This window comes from Bufo gargarizans, chromosome 3 (assembly GCF_014858855.1).
Source record: "Bufo gargarizans isolate SCDJY-AF-19 chromosome 3, ASM1485885v1, whole genome shotgun sequence".
NCBI lineage: Eukaryota > Metazoa > Chordata > Amphibia > Anura > Bufonidae > Bufo > Bufo gargarizans.
The window spans coordinates 29,904,110-29,925,320 of NC_058082.1; the positions used below are offsets into that span (position 1 = coordinate 29,904,110).

Here is a 21,211-nt window from a genome sequence, read left to right on the forward strand (position 1 = left end):
CCGAGATGTCTACAGACACAGGGAAGAAAGGGAGGGAAATACTAGGGATGGTAACAACTTATCGCCAGTACACAGGATGGGGAATCATGGGGGTCTGCCTGCTGGGACTCCACAATCACTACAACAGGGGTCCCCGAGTGGAGCGACAGTCACACATCCACAGTGCAACTCCTTTCAACTCTATGGGGGACATTTACTAAGCATGTTGCTCCAGAATGATAACATAAAATGCGCCAAAAATGACGGAGTTTTGATTTACGCCAAATATATCAACTGTTTCCTCCAGAATTTTCACCATAAAGAATGCATCACGCCAGAAATGAGTTATAAATGTCGGCGCTATCAAATTGGCGCATATTTCTCCTCGGTTTTCATCCTCCAATCGGCAGAAATAGCTCAAATAGGGGGAAAATTCTAATTTTTTTTGTGTGTAAAAAGTCGCATTTATGGCAGAAAAATGCTAGTGTATGTAATGTAATGTTAGTATTTTTCTGGCGCAAATTACGGGATTATTGATAAATGTCCCCCAATGGGCATGTTGAAGTAACGCTGAGCACAGTGCTTGGTAATCTGCCGCCGTCCTACACAGATGAATGAAATGGCAGATTGCATGTGCACCCATCGCGCCATTCGTTTGGGCATCAGTGGGCATCAACCATCAGGCCTGTAACAGTGGGACAACCCCTTTAAGACCAGCAGAGAGAGTAATCCAGACTTATATTCTTAAAGGGATTGGCCCATGTGAGACACTGATGGCATATCCTTGGGATATGCCATGAATGTCAGATAGGTGCCACCTCTGAGACCCTCTAGAGAACGGAGCCCCTGAAATGAAGGAGAGCGCGCTCTGCTCTACATTCATTGCTACAGGAAATCCAAAAATTGCCGAGCGAGTGTGCCTGGATATTTTAGGAAGTCCCATAACGGTGACTAGAGAGTGCATCAGGCAAACACAGCTGGGTCTCCCAGACGTAATCCTCCTCATGGTGGTCTCATCCATACGACGTCCAGAGCTGCACAGTTACCAACAGTCCCCGGAAGCTCGCACCTATCTGGCGAACGGGGCTCCGTATCGCAGCCGCTGTAGTAAATGGAGAGGTGGTCCCGCGACCGTATACCATAAACGTCGACATAGGAATACCCCTTTCATCATTTAATAGAGGTAAACTAAAAAATACGCTTTGGGATCCACCGAGCCAATGGGTCAGAGACCAAAATCTAGATTTTCATGCGATTCTAATCGGGATAAAATTATGAAAATGCGTTTTATGAACACATGAAACCTCGTGGAATACGGGAAAAAAAGAAACGGTTAAAAGAGGACATTTTCTCCTCCTCCTCTCTCTATATAGGGGGAATCTCCAGGGGAAAAAAAAATTAACGAGTTTCATGTTTTTTTTTTTTTTTTTTTTGTTTTTTTTTAGTTCAGTCCTTTTGTCTCCGCCATTTGTCGAGCAGCGCGAAGAGGTTTTTAACCGCAAGTTAATTTCTTTTTAGCTGGAAGGCGCGAATTTAAAAAAGGAGGGGGACACACAGACAGCTCGGCTAAGAAGTGATTTCCGGAAAAAAAGCACACCAAATGATAAAACCATTTCAAATATATAAAATGGGGGTCATTTACAATTTCACGGAACAGTGGAAGCAGCTTTTTCATAGAGAAGGCCTGACATTTTTGGACTTAATCTGATTTTCAGCAAGAGGGTGCAGCTGACATTGTACACCCCTCGTGGTAGTGACTGACGGGTAATGTAGGCGTGTGAAGGTTTGCGTCGCGTACCTGGAGAGAGTCACATTTTTCCAGCAGATTCTTCCTTTGCTCGTTTAGCTTCTGCATATTATTCTGATACCGCAGCCTCTGGTTCTCCCACTCTCTGGCCTGCTCTTTATATTCCTGGGAAAAAAACACAGATACATTTCAGAATTTAAAGGGGTTCTCCACCCTTTGATTGCTTCCAGTCACTCAGCCAAACAACTTAATTTGCGCCAGATTTTCCCTACATGACTTTATATTTTTGTCCACAGAGCTGTAGGAAGGCTTGCTTTTTTGCAGGGCAAGCTGTAGTTTGTATTGTTATCATCGTCGGATACATACAACTTTTTTATTTTTATTTTTTATTTATTTTTTTTAAGGACGCGGATGCCAATGACTTAATTTTTTTAATTATTTCTTTTTATATATAAAATTGGGAAAGTGGGGTGATTAAAATTTTTAATACTTTTGTGTTCCTTTTTTATTTTATTAAAAACATTTATACAATTTTCTTTACTATACTTTTGAGTTCCCTTAGGGACTTTTTCTTTCTGATCACTTGTACCACAGACTGCAATAGAATACTATTGCAGTCAATGGGATTTTTATAGGCTGCCTATGAAGCCCTGCCAATAGGCATAGCTTAACAGGCAGATTACTATGGAAGACCAGGGAAAGGCTCCTGACTCTCATGCTCTGTGCCCTGTGCAGAAGGAGAGGGAGGAGGGCTTTTGTTGTGGACATGCTCTGTGCCCTGTGCAGAAGGAGAGGGAGGAGGGCTTTTGTTGTGGACATGCTCTGTGCCCTGTGCAGAAGGAGAGGGAGGAGGGCTTTTGTTGTGGACATGCTCTGTGCCCTGTGCAGAAGGAGAGGGAGGAGGGCTTTTGTTGTGGACATGCTCTGTGCCCTGTGCAGAAGGAGAGGGAGGAGGGCTTTTGTTGTGGACATGCTCTGTGCCCTGTGCAGAAGGAGAGGGAGGAGGGCTTTTGTTGTGGACATGCTCTGTGCCCTGTGCAGAAGGAGAGGGAGGAGGGCTTTTGTTGTGGACATGCTCTGTGCCCTGTGCAGAAGGAGAGGGAGGAGGGCTTTTGTTGTGGACATGCTCTGTGCCCTGTGCAGAAGGAGAGGGAGGAGGGCTTTTGTTGTGGACATGCTCTGTGCCCTGTGCAGAAGGAGAGGGAGGAGGGCTTTTGTTGTGGACATGCTCTGTGACCTGTGCAGAAGGAGAGGGAGGAGGGCTTTTGTTGTGGACATGCTCTGTGACCTGTGCAGAAGGAGAGGGAGGAGGGCTTTTGTTGTGGACATGCTCTGTGACCTGTGCAGAAGGAGAGGGAGGAGGGATTTCAAATGTTCTAATGCATATAAATACAATCAGAACAATTATGGCTACAGCTCCTATACAGATCTACGTGTCCCCATGGTAACAGACTAAAACAAACCTTGAGTTAAAAAAAATTAAAATAAAATAAAAATCCTTGAGTAAAAATAATTGCCATTCGTCTATTTCTAGATAACCTAACAAATGTATTTTAGCAAGAAGTGTAGAGGGGAGATGACAGATAGTAGGACTAAAGGGTCAGACTGCACAGGGATTGTTTGTAGTCTGTTACTATGGAAACACATAGTTCCGCACAGGAGCTCTATACACCAAACAATGCAGAGTTACTTAATTTCCCATGTCAGATAAGTTGGAACAATAAAAAAAAAATAAAAAATTTGGACTGCATGAAATAAAAAAAAAAGTTAAGAAAAATACTGAAAAGTTCACTTTCACTGGTATGTCTACTATTACTGTAAAAGCCACGTAGTCATTAAGGCAAATAATCTGGAAGCGTCACTGCCTGAAACCAGGATGATTTACATCTCCCCTTGCCAGTAATCACCTTATGAATTAACAAAACAGGGAATGTTGCACTAAAATGGGGTGGAGAACCACACAGAGGTGCACCCACTTAACAGACAACACCCAGTCTGAAAGTAATAAATAGTATAAATAATGGAGGTGGGGCACACTCTAAAAGTATAGGGATCTTTATTAACACTTGATAGTAATACATAAAAATGACAGCAAGTATATATTAAATGGAAAATTGCAGACAAAAATTACAGCAGGTAAAATGTGGACAATAAAATAAATCCTAAATTATAAATAACCATAAAAGCACAGTATCTAAAAATACATTAAATATAACAATATATTCAGTTTGTGCATGGATCCCAATGTGAACTTTGGATTCGGATAACCGATCAAAGGTGTATAATCACTGGTTTTACTTGGTATAGAGTCCCATGTATGGGGTTAATATGATGTTATGGATAATCCTCTCCTGCAGAAAATCTTTGCTCGCCAATAGTGGTGGTGATCAAGAGCGTATGCAGCCTGAAGGTTTAGTCATGCGATAGTCAGGCTGTTCATACGCACAGCGGCGTCCCGCTGTATTAAATGTAAAAAGCGATCGCTTATTAAAGATGTATAGAGGCTTACCCGAGGGTCTTTTGATACTGGATAATAGGCTCTCGACTCGGCGTACCTGTCTTGGCTCCGGTCTCAAGAGCTGATGCCCAGATTGGAATTTTTTGGCGCCAGTGAGGTTCGTTTGTTGCACGCGGTGTAGAGTGAAAGTATCACCTTTTGATACATGTTTAAGGTCAGAAATAGACTGCATGGATCCCAATCCGTAGAAAAAAAATCCTGGATTCCGAACCAGTTCTTTTGAGATACTTTATCCACTATAAAAGTGGAACAAGTAGGGGGAAACTAACCACTGAGGAATGGGTTATTTCCGTAAATCCCCGAAACGCGTATGGTATTAATCCCCCTATGTAGAGAGACCTTGCAAAACCGAGGAAGTCTGGACAAGCGCTATCTTAACCAGTGAACTGCTGAAGCGAACTATTGCTATCACGCTGGTGACGAAAAGTATCTACACCGCGTGCAACAAACGAACCTCACTGGCGCCAAAAAATTCCAATCTGGGCATCAGCTCTTGAGACCGGAGCCAAGACAGGTACGCCGAGTCAAGAGCCTATTATCCAGTATCAAAAGACCCTCGGGTAAGCCTCTATACATCTTTAATAAGCGATCGCTTTTTACATTTAATACAGCGGGACGCCGCTGTGCGTATGAACAGCCTAACTATCGCATGACTAAACCTTCAGGCTGCATACGCTCTTGATCACCACCACTATTGGCGAGCAAAGATTTTCTGCAGGAGAGGATTATCCATAACATCATATTAACCCCATACATGGGACTCTATACCAAGTAAAACCAGTGATTATACACCTTTGATCGGTTATCCGAATCCAAAGTTCACATTGGGATCCATGCACAAACTGAATATATTGTTATATTTAATGTATTTTTAGATACTGTGCTTTTATGGTTATTTATAATTTAGGATTTATTTTATTGTCCACATTTTACCTGCTGTAATTTTTGTCTGCAATTTTCCATTTAATATATACTTGCTGTCATTTTATTGTATTACTATCAAGTGTTAATAAAGATCCCTATACTTTTACAGTGTGCCCCACCTCCATTATTTATACCTTATGAATTAGTCTGTAAGTTGCTTCGCTCAAAAATCACCATTTACTCAGTGAATCGGAGCGATCAGCGCCGATAAACAACCGCCATCTGTAGAAGAGCTCCCGGAGCGCCGGAGGATTCACGGCTGTCTATAGGGCTGCTCGTCACAAGATATTTCTTAAATACCGCCCAGACGCCACAACCTCACAAGGTTATAATTTAGCCAGCAGATGATGAGATCTGGTGCTCAGGCCTCAGCCATAAAGAAGAACCCCTACAGCGAGGCCAGGAATGAGCCTCACAGGACAAGTGAACATTTACTGGAGTCTGGATCAGAAGACCATGTATGAAGACGGCAGAAGAGGGAGAAGGTGACTGCTAGACACTAGATTCTAGCTCACAGGACAGGTCAAAGAACATTCTCCTAATCCAGCACCTGCAGGACGACTGTGATGTCAGACTATTGGATTTCCCCGATTATGGGGTGTGTAGATGCAGTCGGGTCCATTATGGGGTCTGTATACTATCACAACCATACCTCCCAAATAAAATCAGGATTGAAATAATGATTAAGAACATCCTACCGTATTGTGCGTACAGCTCCTATCAGACCAACGTACCTCCATAGTTACAGATTACGAATATGACAAGGCAGCTCATTCAGTCTTTATATTTATTTGCTGTCGTAGGTCATCTGAAGACCCTTCGATTACGTCATCTTTATTAGGTGGGGGGGGGGGGATTCGATTAGATAGTGGGGGGGTTCGACTTCGGCATCCCACCCAATCAGCTGTTTCAAGGAGCCACTCCGTATACTGTAGTGACCGTGTCTGGTTAATGCAGCGCTGCTGAATATTATTAAAGGGGTTTTCATATTGATAGCCTATCCTCAGGATAGGTCATTAATATCTGATTGATGGGGGTCCGACACTTGGTATCCTCAGAGATCAGCTATTTGAAGAGGCTGTGGTGCTCCGGTGAGTGCTGCAGCCTCTTCCTAGGCCTATGACATCACGTTCATTAGTTAGATGGCCTATGAATAGCTTAGTCCCATTCAAGGGCGAATGGACCTGGGGTGCAATACCAAGTACAGCCACTATACAATGTGTGGCGCTGTGCTTGGTATACTGTGCGAAGGCTGCAGCACTCACCAGAGCACTGCTGCCTCTTCAAACAGCTGATTGACAGGGGTGCCATGTGTCGGACCCCAAACAGTCAGATATTGATGCGCTATCCTGAGAATAGATCATCAATATTGAACTCCTGGAAAAAAAATTACTCTTTAGCCAAGGAATATCTTGTGTATCACTACCAGCTTTTTGCTTATGTGCACTAGGGTTAGTAGTGTTAGGATTCGGACTACAGGCTAGGTCGCCCTTTTCAGGGTGGCAGGTATCCTGTGGTTAGGACCCTTGTCTCCTAAGGAAGCCCACTCAAACACAAGGAGAAAATACAAACTCAATGCAGATGTTGCCCACAGTCGAATTTGACTCAGGACCCCAGTGTTAATCACCGAGCCACCACACATATAAACTTACCTCAAGCTTTTGAGACAAGCGCCGGAGCTCAGACTGACTTTTCTCGTGGTCTGTAGAAGCGTCTATGCTTTCCCTCGTATGGTTTTTCATATGATAATAATGGAGTTTACCATAACCCGTCTTCAATTTACAAAGCTGAGGAAACAAGAAGAAAAACACACAGATTTTAGTTAAGGAGGACCATGTCCACCATAAATGATCCCTTCTTGAATGTAAAAGTAAGATCTGTGATATGAAGAGACGTTGAATAACCCTCCTATAAGGTACAGTGAATGAGCAGGTAGGTGGCTTCGGAGGTTCACAAGCTGATTAAGATAAGGGTCATTCAAGTTCCCTTTAGTTATAGAAGAAGAAGTCTCCATATTGTCTTAAGGGTTCAGTTAAGGCACGAAACACAGAGGACAAACACTAGCTGAATCTCACTTCAGATTATTTTAACAAGAGTGACTAAAGTACCAAGACATTGGCTGGGAGAATAATTTGGGACATCACTAGAGGAATATCCAGCAGGAGGAGGAGGTCTCCAGTCTACTTCACAGAGCTATGGCCATTCCACAATCGGGGGATTGTGTTCAGCTCTGGAGAACCTTGCCTACAGATGGTTATTGGGAAGGTAGAGCAGATGAAATGGAAGAAGACAGAGCAAGGTCTAAGGCATAGCACATCTCAAAATGAACATAAAGGGGCTGTCTCACCGTTACAACCACTATCCCTATACCCTAGAAGGGACATTATAGAAGTGGATTTGAGCCCATCGAGTCCATGCATTCCATGGAGCAGTTCTCCAGCCGTGGCCAATATAGAAAACAATGACTGGCCAGATCCGATGGCAGAGGGTTAGAGAAGCTGGATATGCCGCAATCATCCGACCCCAAAGGAAATCTAGCCCGTCCTCCATTAAAGCGTCCTACCTCTTGTTCAGAATGCTCCTCCTATATGATGTAGAACAGTCTATTCCTCACCGATCGGTCACTGTTGCCATTCCTATCCCTACTGGTTCCTCAGTGGTCACTGCGCTGCCGGTCCCGTCCTCCTGCCGCTGCTTGTTTACAGACGGTAGCGGTGAACAGGTATAAACCTGCATGCTGCCGCCGCAGTCCGGGGACATTTTGGGGACATTTCTAAGATTTTTAAGTATCTCAGGCAACCCCTTTAACACATAGTGTCCCTGAGACAGACTTTACCAAACACTATGTAATATCCTGTCGTCCATCAGCAGTTATTAGAGTGAGACTTTATCTATTGTGCGGCAGGCGGTTATAAAAGACAGCGGTGCGACCATCATCGTCTTATCAGTTACCATGAAAACGAGAGAGAAAACTCCGCTTGTCACTAATATTCATATAAAAATTGACCTAAAAGTCGAGTAACTGTAAAAACTTTATTTAAAGAGGTATTCACAACTAAGACTTTGATGGCATATCACTAGGGTATCCCACCAAAGTCAGAGAGGTGCGGGTGCCAGAGTCAAAAAGGGACTTTTCCATCAATGTTCATAGAAAACAATTTTTTGGGCTGTTTTTCTTTCTCATTTTAGCAGTGCACTTCGGCCAGCGATACGGCATGTATGATATCTACTTTGTACTGATACAAGCAGTTTTCATTTAGGCTCCATTCACACGTCCGCAATTATCCTTACGGTCCGTTTTTTTGTGGATTCGTGTTTCCGTAAAAACCTTCAGTTTATTACAAAAGTGCATCCACATCCGTTCCGTGTTTCCGCAGAAAAAAAAAAAGGAAGGAGGAATACATGCTGCTAGGGTACCATACCATAATACGGATGATATGCAGAAGACATTTGGTGTCTTTCCGCATGTCATCCGCTTTTTTGCGGACCCATTGAGTACAATGGGGCCGCGGACCGCAATTTGCGTCCAAAAATAGGACATGCTTCATTTTTTTGGCGGAACCGCATCACGGAAGTGCTGATGCGGACAGCAATTACTCCCCCAATGATTGAATGGATCCGCACCCGTTACGCAAAATTGCGGAACAGATGCGGAAGGATAATTGTAGACGTGTGAATGAGGACTTAAAGCGCAAAACAAATCACTTTTTATATCAATTTACTGCCATCTAGTGGTCAGTGATGGAAATTCATTTCAGTACACATCTCGAGCTAACGAGGTTTATTTCCACAATTATACTGTAGAGTGATGAACCTGGAGGGATAAGGGAGGCTGCATCCAGACCGTCTGTCACATAAGACAGAGGAACTATAAAATGTAAATGTGATGTTAGAGGCCCCTTCCTTGAAGTCAGTATCTCAAGTTCTCACAGGAGGAAAGTGCAATGACGTCAATGAATGACTTAGGGCTCTTTCACACTTGCGTTCTTGTCTTCCAGCATAGAGTTCCGTCGTCGGGGCTCTATGCCGGAAAAATCTTGATCAGTTTTATCCTAATGCATTCTGAATGGAGAGAAATCCGTTCAAGATGCATCAAAATGTCTTCAGTTCAGGACCGGAACGTTTTTTGGCCGGAGAAAATACCGCAGCATGCTGCGCTTTTTGCTCAAGTCGCTAAAGTCCTGGCAGCCATGGTAAAGTGTAGTGGGGAGCGGGAGCAGCATCCTTACTGTCCGTGCGGCTCCCGGGGCGCTCCAGAGTGACGTCATGTGATCCATGCGCATGGGGTGCTCTGACGTCATTCTGGAGCCGCACGGGCGGTAAGTATACTGCTCCCCCGCTCCCCACTACTACTATGGCAACCAGGACTTTAATAGCGTCCTGGCTGCCATAGTAACACTGAACGCATTTTGAAGACTGATCAGTCTTCAAATGCTTTTAGTTCACTTGTGGCGTTACGGATCCAGCGGGCACTTCCGGCAACGGAAGTGCACGCCGGATCCTAACAATGCAAGTGTGAAAGAGGCCTTACAAGATTAAGTCATCTTGCATTTGCACAGAAAAAGCTTACACTTTGGTATAATCTACCCAATGTGCACACACATCATATTATCTTATCCTGTATTATACTCCAGAGCTGCACTCACTATTCTGCTGGTGCAGTCACTGTGTACGTACATTACTTATCCTGTACTGATCCTGAGTTACATCCTGTATTATACCCCAGAGCTGCACTCACTATTCTGCTGGTGCAGTCACTGTGTACATACATTACATTACTTATCCTATACTGATCCTGAGTTACATCCTGTATTATACTCCAGAGCTGCACTCACTATTCTGCTGGTGCAGTCACTGTGTACATACATTACTTATCCTGTACTGATCCTGAGTTACATCCTGTATTATCCTCCAGAGCTGCACTCACTATTCTGCTGGTGCAGTCACTGTGTACATACATTACATTACTTATCCTGTACTGATCCTGAGTTACATCCTGTATTATCCTCCAGAGCTGCACTCACTATTCTGCTGGTGCAGTCACTGTGTACATACATTACATTACTAATCCTGAGTTACATCCTGTATTATACTCCAGAGCTGCACTCACTATTCTGCTGGTGCAGTCACTGTGTACATACATTACATTACTAATCCTGTACTGATCCCGAGTTACATCCTGTATTATACTCCAGAGCTGCACTCACTATTCTGCTGGTGAAGTCACTGTGTACATACATTACATTACTTATGCTATACTGATCCTGAGTTACATCCTGTATTATACTCCAGAGCTGCACTCACTATTCTGCTGGCACAGTCACTGTGTACATACATTACATTACTTATCCTGTACTGATCCTGAGTTACATCCTGTATTATACTCCAGAGCTGCACTCACTATTCTGCTGGTGAAGTCACTGTGTACATACATTACATTACTTATCCTATACTGATCCTGAGTTACATCCTGTATTATACTCCAGAGCTGCACTCACTATTCTGCTGGTGCAGTCACTGTGTACATACATTACATTACTTATCCTGTACTGATCCCGAGTTACATCCTGTATTATACTCCAGAGCTGCACTCACTATTCTGCTGGTGCAGTCACTGTGTACATACATTACATTACTTATCCTGTACTGATCCCGAGTTACATCCTGTATTATACTCCAGAGCTGCACTCACTATTCTGCTGGTGCAGTCACTGTGTACATACATTACATTACTTATCCTGAGTCACATCCTGTATTATACTCCAGAGCTGCACTCACTATTCTGCTGGTGGAGTCACTGTATACACACATTACTTATCCTGTACTGATCCCGAGTTACATCCTGTATTATACTCCAGAGCTGCACTCACTATTCTGCTGCTGGAGTCACTGTGTACATACATTACATTACTTCTCCTGTACTGATCCTGAGTTACATCCTGTATTATCCTCCAGAGCTGCACTAACTATTCTGCTGGAGTCACTGTGTACATACATTACATTACTTATCCTGTACTGATCCCGAGTTACATCCTGTATTATACTCCAGAGCTGCACTCACTATTCTGCTGGTGGAGTCACTGTATACACACATTACTTATCCTGTACTGATCCTGAGTTACATCCTGTATTATACTCCAGAGCTAAAGTCTCCCAACATTACATGAATGGCTCAGCATCTGTACAGAGCTTGTTCTTGAGATTTGTACAGTAATCGGATGTAGGAAAAAGTCACTCCCCCCCCCCCCCCCCATATGACAGGATGTTATGGGAGTGTGTAGTATCAAACTTGTTGAGTGTTTCCAGTAGAAACCAGTAAGATTGTGACTGCAGCAGAAAAAGCTGCTCCCCTCATCTGATACCAGAGGCTGCTCTGTGTAGACATGGAGTCAGAGTTCTCCTCTGGAGTAAAACCTCACCTGACTCTTCAGCGCCTCCAGCTGGTGCTCATAGTTCTGCACAGTTTCACATTGACTCTTATCTGCTTCTTCCAGCTTTTTGGAGAGGGCTGCAATCTAAGACAAAAAAGACACAATGCAGTCTTTTATATCTGCCCGTTATCACAGGTGGTTCATATGTCACACGTGAGGTATTCTCTGACCTGTTAGAACAGTACATGACGTAAACTGTAGTGAAGGTAATCCTCTTACCGATGACTGTATTTGTGAGTTATAACCTCCCTTCTGATCCTCAGCTGTGTCATGTGACCAACACTCTGACTTTCCAAATAACACAGCCTCTTATGTGTGGACAGGAAGTCTGTTTCTCTATGTATTCCTATGGGAGCCTCAATGTCAGTCTCATAGGAATGGAGAAGTAACTGACTTCCTGCCCTGTGTCAGTTGGAGATCAGAGTGCAGGTCACATGACACAGCTGAGGATCGGAAGGGAGGTTATAACTCACAAATACAGTCATTGGTAAGAGGATTACCTTCACTACAGTATCATGCACCTTTCTAACAGGTCAGAGAATATATTTTTTTTTGTGGGGGTGCTACTTTAAGGTCAATTCTTTGTCTGAGGACAGGATGATGTCAGCAGTGTGCAGCGCCGTGACATCACTCCTGAAGCCAGATGTTCGGTAAAAGGCTGCATGCTTAGTCCTAGCTGCAGATGCTTTAATAAAAGTAACAGAGCTCGTACACACCTCGCCAATCCCCCCTGCAGCCAGTCCGAAAGCACCCGTGCCCCCGCTGCCCTGCCCTTTCTGCTCCTGTCCTGACACGGCAGGAAAAGGCTGCGAGTCTCGCACAGCCAATCAGTGACTGAGGTGTGTCATCTCTGCAGCCTGTGATTGGATGAGCGGCACTGCCAGCCATTTCCTCCCGTGTCAGGACAGGACCATGAACACCAGTGCAGCAGGGGCCCGTCCACCATCAGAATGGCAGCAGCGGGGAATCGGTGAGTATAAATCGCTGTTTTTATTTTTTGGCAAAGCTAACTGAGCTTTTTCATTTTTTTTTCCTGGAATAGCACTTTAAGGACTTCCGATTTCTCAGGATACAAAATCAATAAATTCCTGCGTCATCCAGAAAAAAATTGTAAATTACACATATCCATTTTTAAAGGGGTTATCCGGGCTCAGGATAAATCATCAATATCAGATCGGTGGGGGTCTGACACCCGCCGGTGGCCCCACCATTCAGCAGGAGGCAAACAGCGCCGTACAACGTGTAGTGGCCGCGCTGAGTACTGCGGTTCAGCCCCCATTCAGTACATCGGCTCCAGAAACTGCGCAGTGTACGGTGCCTTCTGCTTCCGCTCCATACACTGGTAGCTCAGCTGATCGGTGGAGGAGCCGCAGCCAAGCGTCAAAGCCTAGGAAGAATATGAGGTCCCTGGCGTTCAGCTGGTATCTGTGGAGGGTCTTGTCTTCAGCTACTCGGGGGGCTACACTGTTATCTCAATAAGGGACCATTAAAGTAGATAAAGCCAGGAGCGACCCTGTCACACCCTCTTACCTCATAGTCTTTTTCATCCAAGGCACCTCTGGTTTGGGACAGCTCCAGCTCCTGAGTCTCGAGTCTCTGCTCCAGCGCCAGGACCTGCTGCTCCCACTCCACCTTCTTACTGTTCACCATGATGTCGATCTGGTGCATCAGCTCCTCTAGCTGGGTCTCACAGGAGAGGTCACTAGGAGACAACCCAAAAGTTATTATATAAAGAAAGGGTTAAAGCAGAATTCTTGTTGAGGTGTAAAAAGTCTCTTCCCCATGCTTTACACTGCAGCATTGTACATGCACAAGGCCACAATGTAACTCAGTACCTCATGTTTATGTCATGGTTGGGGGTGATCATAAGACAGAAGGAATCCCCTTCCAACAATTGCTCATATGTCACTGACCACGGCATCTGATGGGTTAAACAACATAGATGGGGACTACCTCCGATCCTGGCTGCTGCAGGCAGGTGTCAGCTGTACACCACAACCCAAACCTGCTGTGTATGGCGCTCCATACACCCCCTGTACTCTGCTGTAGTCTCAGTAAGGGGACTGTACAGAATATCAGCAGTCAAAATGTAAGCCAAACTGTTGCCATTCACTGACAGCAAGCAGAGATCTTGCAAAAGGTGAGGAACCAATGCACACAGTATATCAAATAATTCTAATTCTGCAGATGAAATCCGAAGCTGACCGCTGCTGAACAGGGTTGGGGGAAACCTATCCACAGGAGAAGGGATAAGTGTCTGATCGCTGGGAAGGGGTCCGACCACTGGGACCCCCACTGATCACGAGAAAAGGATGGCCCTGTGCCCCCATCTGTATGGAGTGCTGTTGAGCATGAATACTACTGCCATTTTGTGGAACCGCCATAGATAGACTATGGCGCTCGTCCCATACAGTTTGGAGCATGTGAATAAGGGAACACGGGACCCCCATTATTGTGGTTGGCGGGGGGCCCCAGTGGTCAGAGCCCTGCAGATCAGTCACTTATCCCTAATACTGTGCATGGGGAAAAAGTGTAGTTTGAGGAAAACCTTCTTTATAGAGTTTTTCCAGGGGAATCATTTTTATGCAAATGAAGGCTTCAGTGCACTGAGGGGCGGAGCCAGCACTGGAAAGCAGAGGTGCCATGAGGGGCGGGGCCAGCACTGGAAAGCAGAGGTGCACTGAGGGGCGGGGCCAGCACTGGAAAGCAGAGGTGCACTGAGGGGCGGGGCCAGCACTGGAAAGCAGAGGTGCACTGAGGGGCGGGGCCAGCACTGGAAAGCAGAGGTGCACTGAGGGGCGGGGCCAGCACTAACTGAAAAGCCAAGGTGCACTGAGGAGCGGGGCCAGCACTAACTGAAAAGCCGAGGTGCACTGAGGAGCGGGGCCAGCACTGGAAACTGGAGGTGTACTGGAAAGGTAGGGCCAGCCCTCAAAATCTGAAGTGCACTGAGGGGAGGGGCCAGCACTAAAATGCTGAGGCCCCGCCCCTCTGTGCACTGAAGCCCTTATTTACATAAAGAGCTAAATTCTTTATTCTTAGTAAGGCCACAGTAGATTTTCACAAGAAAGGTATAATTTTACTCTGCAGGATCAACCCTAACTAGAGGTATGCATGGTTTACAGGGTTGCTCCTGCTGACAGATGCTGAACCTGGAGGGACTCACCCCATTGTCTGGTGCGTCTGGGAGGCCGACAATTGTCTGTTTCTTACTGGAAGTTCTTAACCTAATGAAGAATAGAGAACAGAATCAATCCAAGGAGGACAGTCAGGGGCGGCTTGGCCATAGACCTTACAGGCAAATTTCCCAGTGGGCCGATGCCCAGGGAGCCCCCATCTTTTCCACTGGCTGGGTACATAATAAGCAATCAGTGTGTGAATCAGGTACCTATTTACCCGGCCTGCGACCGCACATGTCCCACATCTCACCCGAGGAGGAGGACAGAAGATGGCCGCCACTGAGGGACTGCACTGTGGAGGACGGTATTCTGCGCTATGATATTGCTGACCCCCCTACTTATGTTGCCTCCTGTCAATTTAGACCCTCCTACAACATAGGGCCACTTTAGGTTTCCAATCTGCCCTTGAGGATAGGAGTGATCATCCCATCAGCACCCTCATCATACAGGGCAAATATGGGTTATGTGATGTCACCGAGATCTGGGACCACATCACTGTACGGAGCGGCAGGCCCAGAACCATAGAGCACCCACCATTCTTACCATACACAGAAGGGGGCGCTATTTCTTATAACACACCTCAGCTTCTGACCACCACTGATGCAGCAGCTGAATAACGGGCCCCGACAGAGACGCCCCCGCCGACGAGGGGCCCCGACAGAGACGCCCACGCCGACGAGGGGCCCCGACAGAGACGCCCCCCCGCCGACGAGGGGCCCCGACAGAGACGCCCCCCCGCCGACGAGGGGCCCCGACAGAGACGCCCCCCCGCCGACGAGGGGCCCCGACAGAGACGCCCCCCCGCCGACGAGGGGCCCCGACAGAGACGCCCCCCCGCCGACGAGGGGCCCCGACAGAGACGCCCCCCCGCCGACGAGGGGCCCCGACAGAGACGCCCCCCCGCCGACGAGGGGCCCCGACAGAGACGCCCCCCCGCCGACGAGGGGCCCCGACAGAGACGCCCCCCCGCCGACGAGGGGCCCCGACAGAGACGCCCCCCCGCCGACGAGGGGCCCCGACAGAGACGCCCCCCCGCCGACGAGGGGCCCCGACAGAGACGCCCCCCCGCCGACGAGGGGCCCCGACAGAGACGCCCCCCCGCCGACGAGGGGCCCCGACAGAGACGCCCCCCCGCCGACGAGGGGCCCCGACAGAGACGCCCCCCCCGCCGACGAGGGGCCCCGACAGAGACGCCCCCCCGCCGACGAGGGGCCCCGACAGAGACGCCCCCCCGCCGACGAGGGGCCCCGACAGAGACGCCCCCCCGCCGACGAGGGGCCCCGACAGACGCCCCCCCGCCGACGAGGGGCCCCGACAGAGACGCCCCCCCGCCGACGAGGGGCCCCGACAGAGACGCCCCCCCGCCGACGAGGGGCCCCGACAGAGACGCCCCCCCGCCGACGAGGGGCCCCGACAGAGACGCCCCCGCCAATATGATGTGATTTGAGGAGAACATTAGTGGGACCCCACTTCCCTTAAAGTTAAGAGGAATAACACAAGCCGAGTGACCCCGGGATTCCCAAAACTCAGTTGGATTAACCTTGGGGACCCCTGACTCCAGATGAGCAAACTTTGGGCCCCGTGAGCCCATTAGAGTGAACCTGATATCCTGGCAGAAAACACTGGGGACCCCAGAGGAGCCACACTGGGGACCCCCAGACTCCATCAGGATGACCCCGGGGACCCCCTTGTACACATTAAGCACATGCATTAGGATCACCTGCCTCCAGCCAATCCATGGTGTCATTAGGAGCACATAGCGCCGCCATAGGCTGGTGTGCAGTACAATATACTGCTGGAGCATCACCGAGAGATAAGGAATACATATATATACACACACTGCAGGAACTACAAGTCTCAGCACGCCCTTGCTAACCCTAATCACAGTCCTCCTACCTTCTGATGAGGAGCAGCCGCAGGTCTCCCCCGGGAACCACTGACCCCCGTCCACACACTGCATTCACATCACCGTGCGCAGTCCGCGCCAGTCCTGCCGCCGGCACAAACCACGCCTACCTCAGCAACTGACCACACCCCCTGCAATACATCGCGCTGACCATGTAACCCCTCCCATAACACGCCCCACCCTATCAACACCCCTGTAGGGCAGTAAACTCCGCCCCTTGCCTCATCTGACCGTTTAAAACCCACATGGAGGACGCTGACTGTTGCCTTGACAACCATGGGCCGGGACGGGAGGCGGTGAGGGTCGAAATGCATTTCTTTGAGGAATGCCAGGTTCTAGTCTTGATTCGCAGCCGGTCTGCATCATGTCTTATGGGTGAAGGAGCCGATGTAAGAGTCTCACTTGATTATATGGAGTAAATAAATTAAAAAGTAATTAGGTCACTTTTTGAAAAAGAAAAGCAGAAATCCAATTGGTTACTATGGCAACTACGCCACTATTTCTTTGCGACTATTTTGGATACATGTTATTCCCCAGTGTGGCTACCATGTGGCGCCTGTATATTTTTATTACAGAAAATGGCGCAGTTGGATCAGAAATGTTGGCGTCTGTCATTTGCGCGATTTTCTGTCCTCTCAAATACCAATATGTCAATGGTTAACCACCTAATAGTTCATTTGGTCAGTTACAGATAAGAAATTACCTGTTCAAGGGCTTGACCTCCAGTGCAAATATATAAAATATATAAAATGAAGCGCTATATTGTTAAAAAAAATATCATACATCAGGCCTAACTAGCCGATCACAGGCGCTTTCCTATGAGAAGAAGCGGTCCAATATGCATCCCCAGCTCTCTGCCCTCATTCAGGAATGGCCGTAGGTTAGACCCCCCCCTTTCTTCCACATTATAAAAAGTACATTTTGACATGTCGATTTTCCATTTTTTTCTGGAGCCATAATTTAAATAAAAATGTTTCGATTGTTTCTGGCCTCATGTACACGACCGTTGTTCAGGTCCGCATCCAAGCCGCTGTTTTGGCGGCTCGGATGCGGACCCATTCACTTCAATGGGGACGCAAAAGATGCGGACAGCACTCCATGTGCTGTCCGCATCCGTTGCTCCATTCCGAGGCCCCGCAAAAAAAAAATAGCATGTCCTATTCTTGTCCGTTTTGCGGATAAGAATAGGCATGTCTACAATGAGCCGCCCATTCCGTTCCGCAAATTGCGCAAGGCACACGGGTGGCTTCCGTTTTTTGCGGACCGCAAAAAACTGAACGGTCGTGTGCATGAGGTCTTAGTCCTGTTTTTTTGCAGAACAATTTGTTCTTTCTAACAGCACCAAATCAAATTGTATAAGAGGTAGCGGGAAGCTGGAAAAAAAATTCCAAATGGGGTGGAATTGGAAAAAAAAAAATCTATTCCGCCTTATCTTTGTGGGTTTTGTTTTTATGGTGTTCCCTATGCGGTAAAACTGACCTGTTACCTTCAGGTCAGTACGATTACAGAGTTACCACATTTATATAGTTTTAATACAAAAAAAAAAAAAAAACTTTAGAAAAACTAAATTTTTTCTTTTCGCAGTATTCTGACCCTCATAACATTTTTTTACAGTTACGTCTATGGAGCTGTGTTTGGGGCCTCATTTTTTGTAGGACGATCTGTATTTTATTGATACCATTCTGGGGTGTGTAGGACTTTTTGATCACTTTATGCTCAATTTTTTGGGAGGAGGTGGAGAGATAAAAAAAAACTGCAAATCAGCTATTTTGATGGTTTTTTATTTTCTGTTATGCCATTTGCCACATGCAATAAATCTTTTTTTATTTTAACCGTACAGGCATTTTCAGATGCAGCGATACCCATAATGTTTAATGTTTTTGATTGTTTATTTTTATTTTGGGGAAAAGATGGGGGTGACTTGAGTTATATATATTTTTTCTATTTTTAAAACTTTATTTTTTTTTTTTTAAGTAACCCTAGGTGACTATAACATGCAATCATTAGATTGTCATTTGGATTCTGTAATGGATTTTTATTCAATACATCCCAATGCTGTGCTGCCACCTGCAGGCCAGCATTGGAATATACCAGAAATAGCCCTTGTATGGGCTTAGGCTACATGCACACGAACGTATGTGTTTTGCGGTCCGAAAATTGCGGATTTGCAAAACAAAAATAAAAATAAGGAGGACATCCGTTTTTTTTGCTGATCCATTGTAACAATGCCTAAAATGGACAAGAATAGGACACGGATAGCACACGGTGTGCTGTCCGCATTTTTTGCGGACCCATTGAAATGAATGGGTCTGCATCTTATCCGAAAAAAAAAAGAAAAGGAACGGACACGGAAACAAACACTAAAACAATTTTTTCTGTTTTAAAAATGCTATTATTGTGTAAAACTTAAATAAATAAGAAAAAGTATATATAATAGTTATTGCCACGTCCATAACGTCCTGCTCTATAAAAATATCACGTGACCTAACCCCTCAGGTGAACGCTGTAAAAATTAATAAATGAAAACTGTGCCAAAACAATAAATTTTTGGGGTTGCCTTTCCTCATAAAGTGTAACAATGAATGATCAAAAAATCATATGCACCCAAAAATGGTACCAATAAAAAGTCAACTCTTCCTGCAAAAAATGAGCCCCTGCACAAGACGATTGGCAGAAAAATATAAAAAAATATGGCGTTCAGAAAATGGAGACACAAAAACTTTTTCTTTTTTAAATGCTTTATTATGTAAAACTGAAAAAAAAAAGTAGACATATTTAATATCATTGCGTCCGTAACAACCTGCTCTATAAAAATAGTACATGATCTACCCTGTCAGATAAATGTAAAAAATAATAAATACAGTGCCAAAACAGTTGGTACAGTTCATCAATGGAAAGCTTTTTGTATAGCATAAGTAATAATAAGTTTGCGTGTAATCCTATTATCAAGTAGTCAGGGGCGTAACTAGAAGTGACTGGGCCCCACAGCAAATATTTGTAAGGGCCCCCCTCAGCGCGCTTCGCACCTCCCTCCTCCTGTGTAAACCCCACTCCTTTGGCACAGTGTAGCGGTATACTGTATATTGTGTGGCACAGTGTAGAGGTATACTATATATTGTGTGGCACAGTGTAGCGGTATACTGTATATTGTGTGGCACAGTGTAGCGGTATACTGTACATTGTGTGGCACAGTATAGAGGTATACTGTATATTGTGTGGCACAGTGTAGCGGTATACTGTATATTGTGTGGCACAGTATAGAGGTATACTGTATATTGTGTGGCACAGTGTAGCGGTATACTGTATATTGTGTGGCACAGTGTAGAGGTATATTGTGAGGCACAGTGTAGCGGTATACTGTATATTGTGTGGCACAGTGTTGAGGTATATTGTGAGGCACAGTGTAGCGGTATACTGTATATTGTGTGGCACAGTGTAGCGGTATATTGTGAGGCACAGTGTAGAGGTATACTGTATATTGTGTGGCACAGTGTAGCGGTATACTGTATATTGTGGGGCACAGTGTAGCGGTATACTGTACATTGTGAGGCACAGTATAGAGGTATACTGTATATTGTGTGGCACAGTGTAGCGGTATACTGTATATTGTGTGGCACAGTGTAGGCTATATGTGTATAACATAAACATACTCCACATGAACACTTACAGTTACATGGCTTGGTCCTTGGGGATCTCGGACACCACTTCCACACTTTGGCCGGGGGCTCGGCGGAGCTGATGTTGTGTTTTATCCTAATGAGAAAGATTTTATAATAAGGATTTGGAGAAGGGGCAGAGGGATAGCAGAGCAGGGAGAGGCTGGTGCCGCTACTAGGGGGTCATACCATGGGGCAGTAATAAAACCCACCATAATGCCCCCCCCCCAGTAGTAATAATTCTCCTTATAATGTGACAGTGCAAAAAATACCCCCTTGTAATGCCCCCAGTTGAGCTAATGTCCCCATAGTGCCCCAAAAAATGTGCCAGTATAAAATACCCCTATATAGTGCCCCCAGTAACTTCCCCCATAGTGCTCCTCTCCCCCCTTCCTGCTAGTGCCCCCCCAAAATGTACCAGTATAAAATGCCCCATATATAGTGCCCCAGTAGATGCCGCTCAGTGTCCGGCCTCTGATAGGCTGCCGGCCTAGTGTCCCCCATAATGCCCCCCAATAATGTGCCAGTAAGTGCCCCTATCATGTGCCAGTATCAAGTGCCTCTCCCCCCCCACATGTCCCAGTATCATAGTGCCATCTCCCCCCATGTGCCAGTATCAAGTGCCTCTCTCCTTCCCACCCCCCATGTGCCAGTATCAAGTGCCTCTCTCCTCCCCATGTCCCAGTATCATAGTGCCATCTCCCCCCCCCCCCACTAAAAAGTGCCAATATCAAGTGCCTCTCTCCCTCCCCCCTCCCTATGTGCCAGTATCAGGTGCCCCCCCCCATGTGCCAGTATCAAGTGCCAACCCCCCCTCTCCCCTCCAGGTGCCAGTATCAGGTGCCTCCCCCCCCCCCCCCTATGTCCCAGT

General features: G+C 46.3%; 1 protein-coding gene across 3 annotated transcripts in view; it reads right to left on the reverse strand.

The window, feature by feature from the left end:
- LOC122933049 (deuterosome assembly protein 1-like) overlaps positions 1-20,407 on the reverse strand; it is a 42,971-nt gene extending 22,564 nt beyond the window's left edge. Inside the window, exons 1-6 of one of the 3 annotated variants that reach the window (XM_044287786.1) lie at positions 20,352-20,407; positions 14,766-14,826; positions 13,130-13,301; positions 11,588-11,683; positions 6,821-6,955; positions 1,778-1,891 (exon numbers count right to left, since the gene is read on the reverse strand). In XM_044287786.1, the coding sequence (XP_044143721.1) occupies positions 1,778-1,891; positions 6,821-6,955; positions 11,588-11,683; positions 13,130-13,301; positions 14,766-14,770 (522 nt within the window). In that variant the 5' untranslated portion in view covers positions 14,771-14,826; positions 20,352-20,407. Of the gene's footprint in view, positions 1-1,777; positions 1,892-6,820; positions 6,956-11,587; positions 11,684-13,129; positions 13,302-14,765; positions 14,827-16,674; positions 16,722-16,929; positions 17,040-20,351 lie in introns of those variants that run through there. The other 2 variants (XM_044287787.1, XM_044287785.1) reach the window with 2 other exon arrangements.
- Between the last annotated feature and the right edge of the window lie 804 nt (positions 20,408-21,211).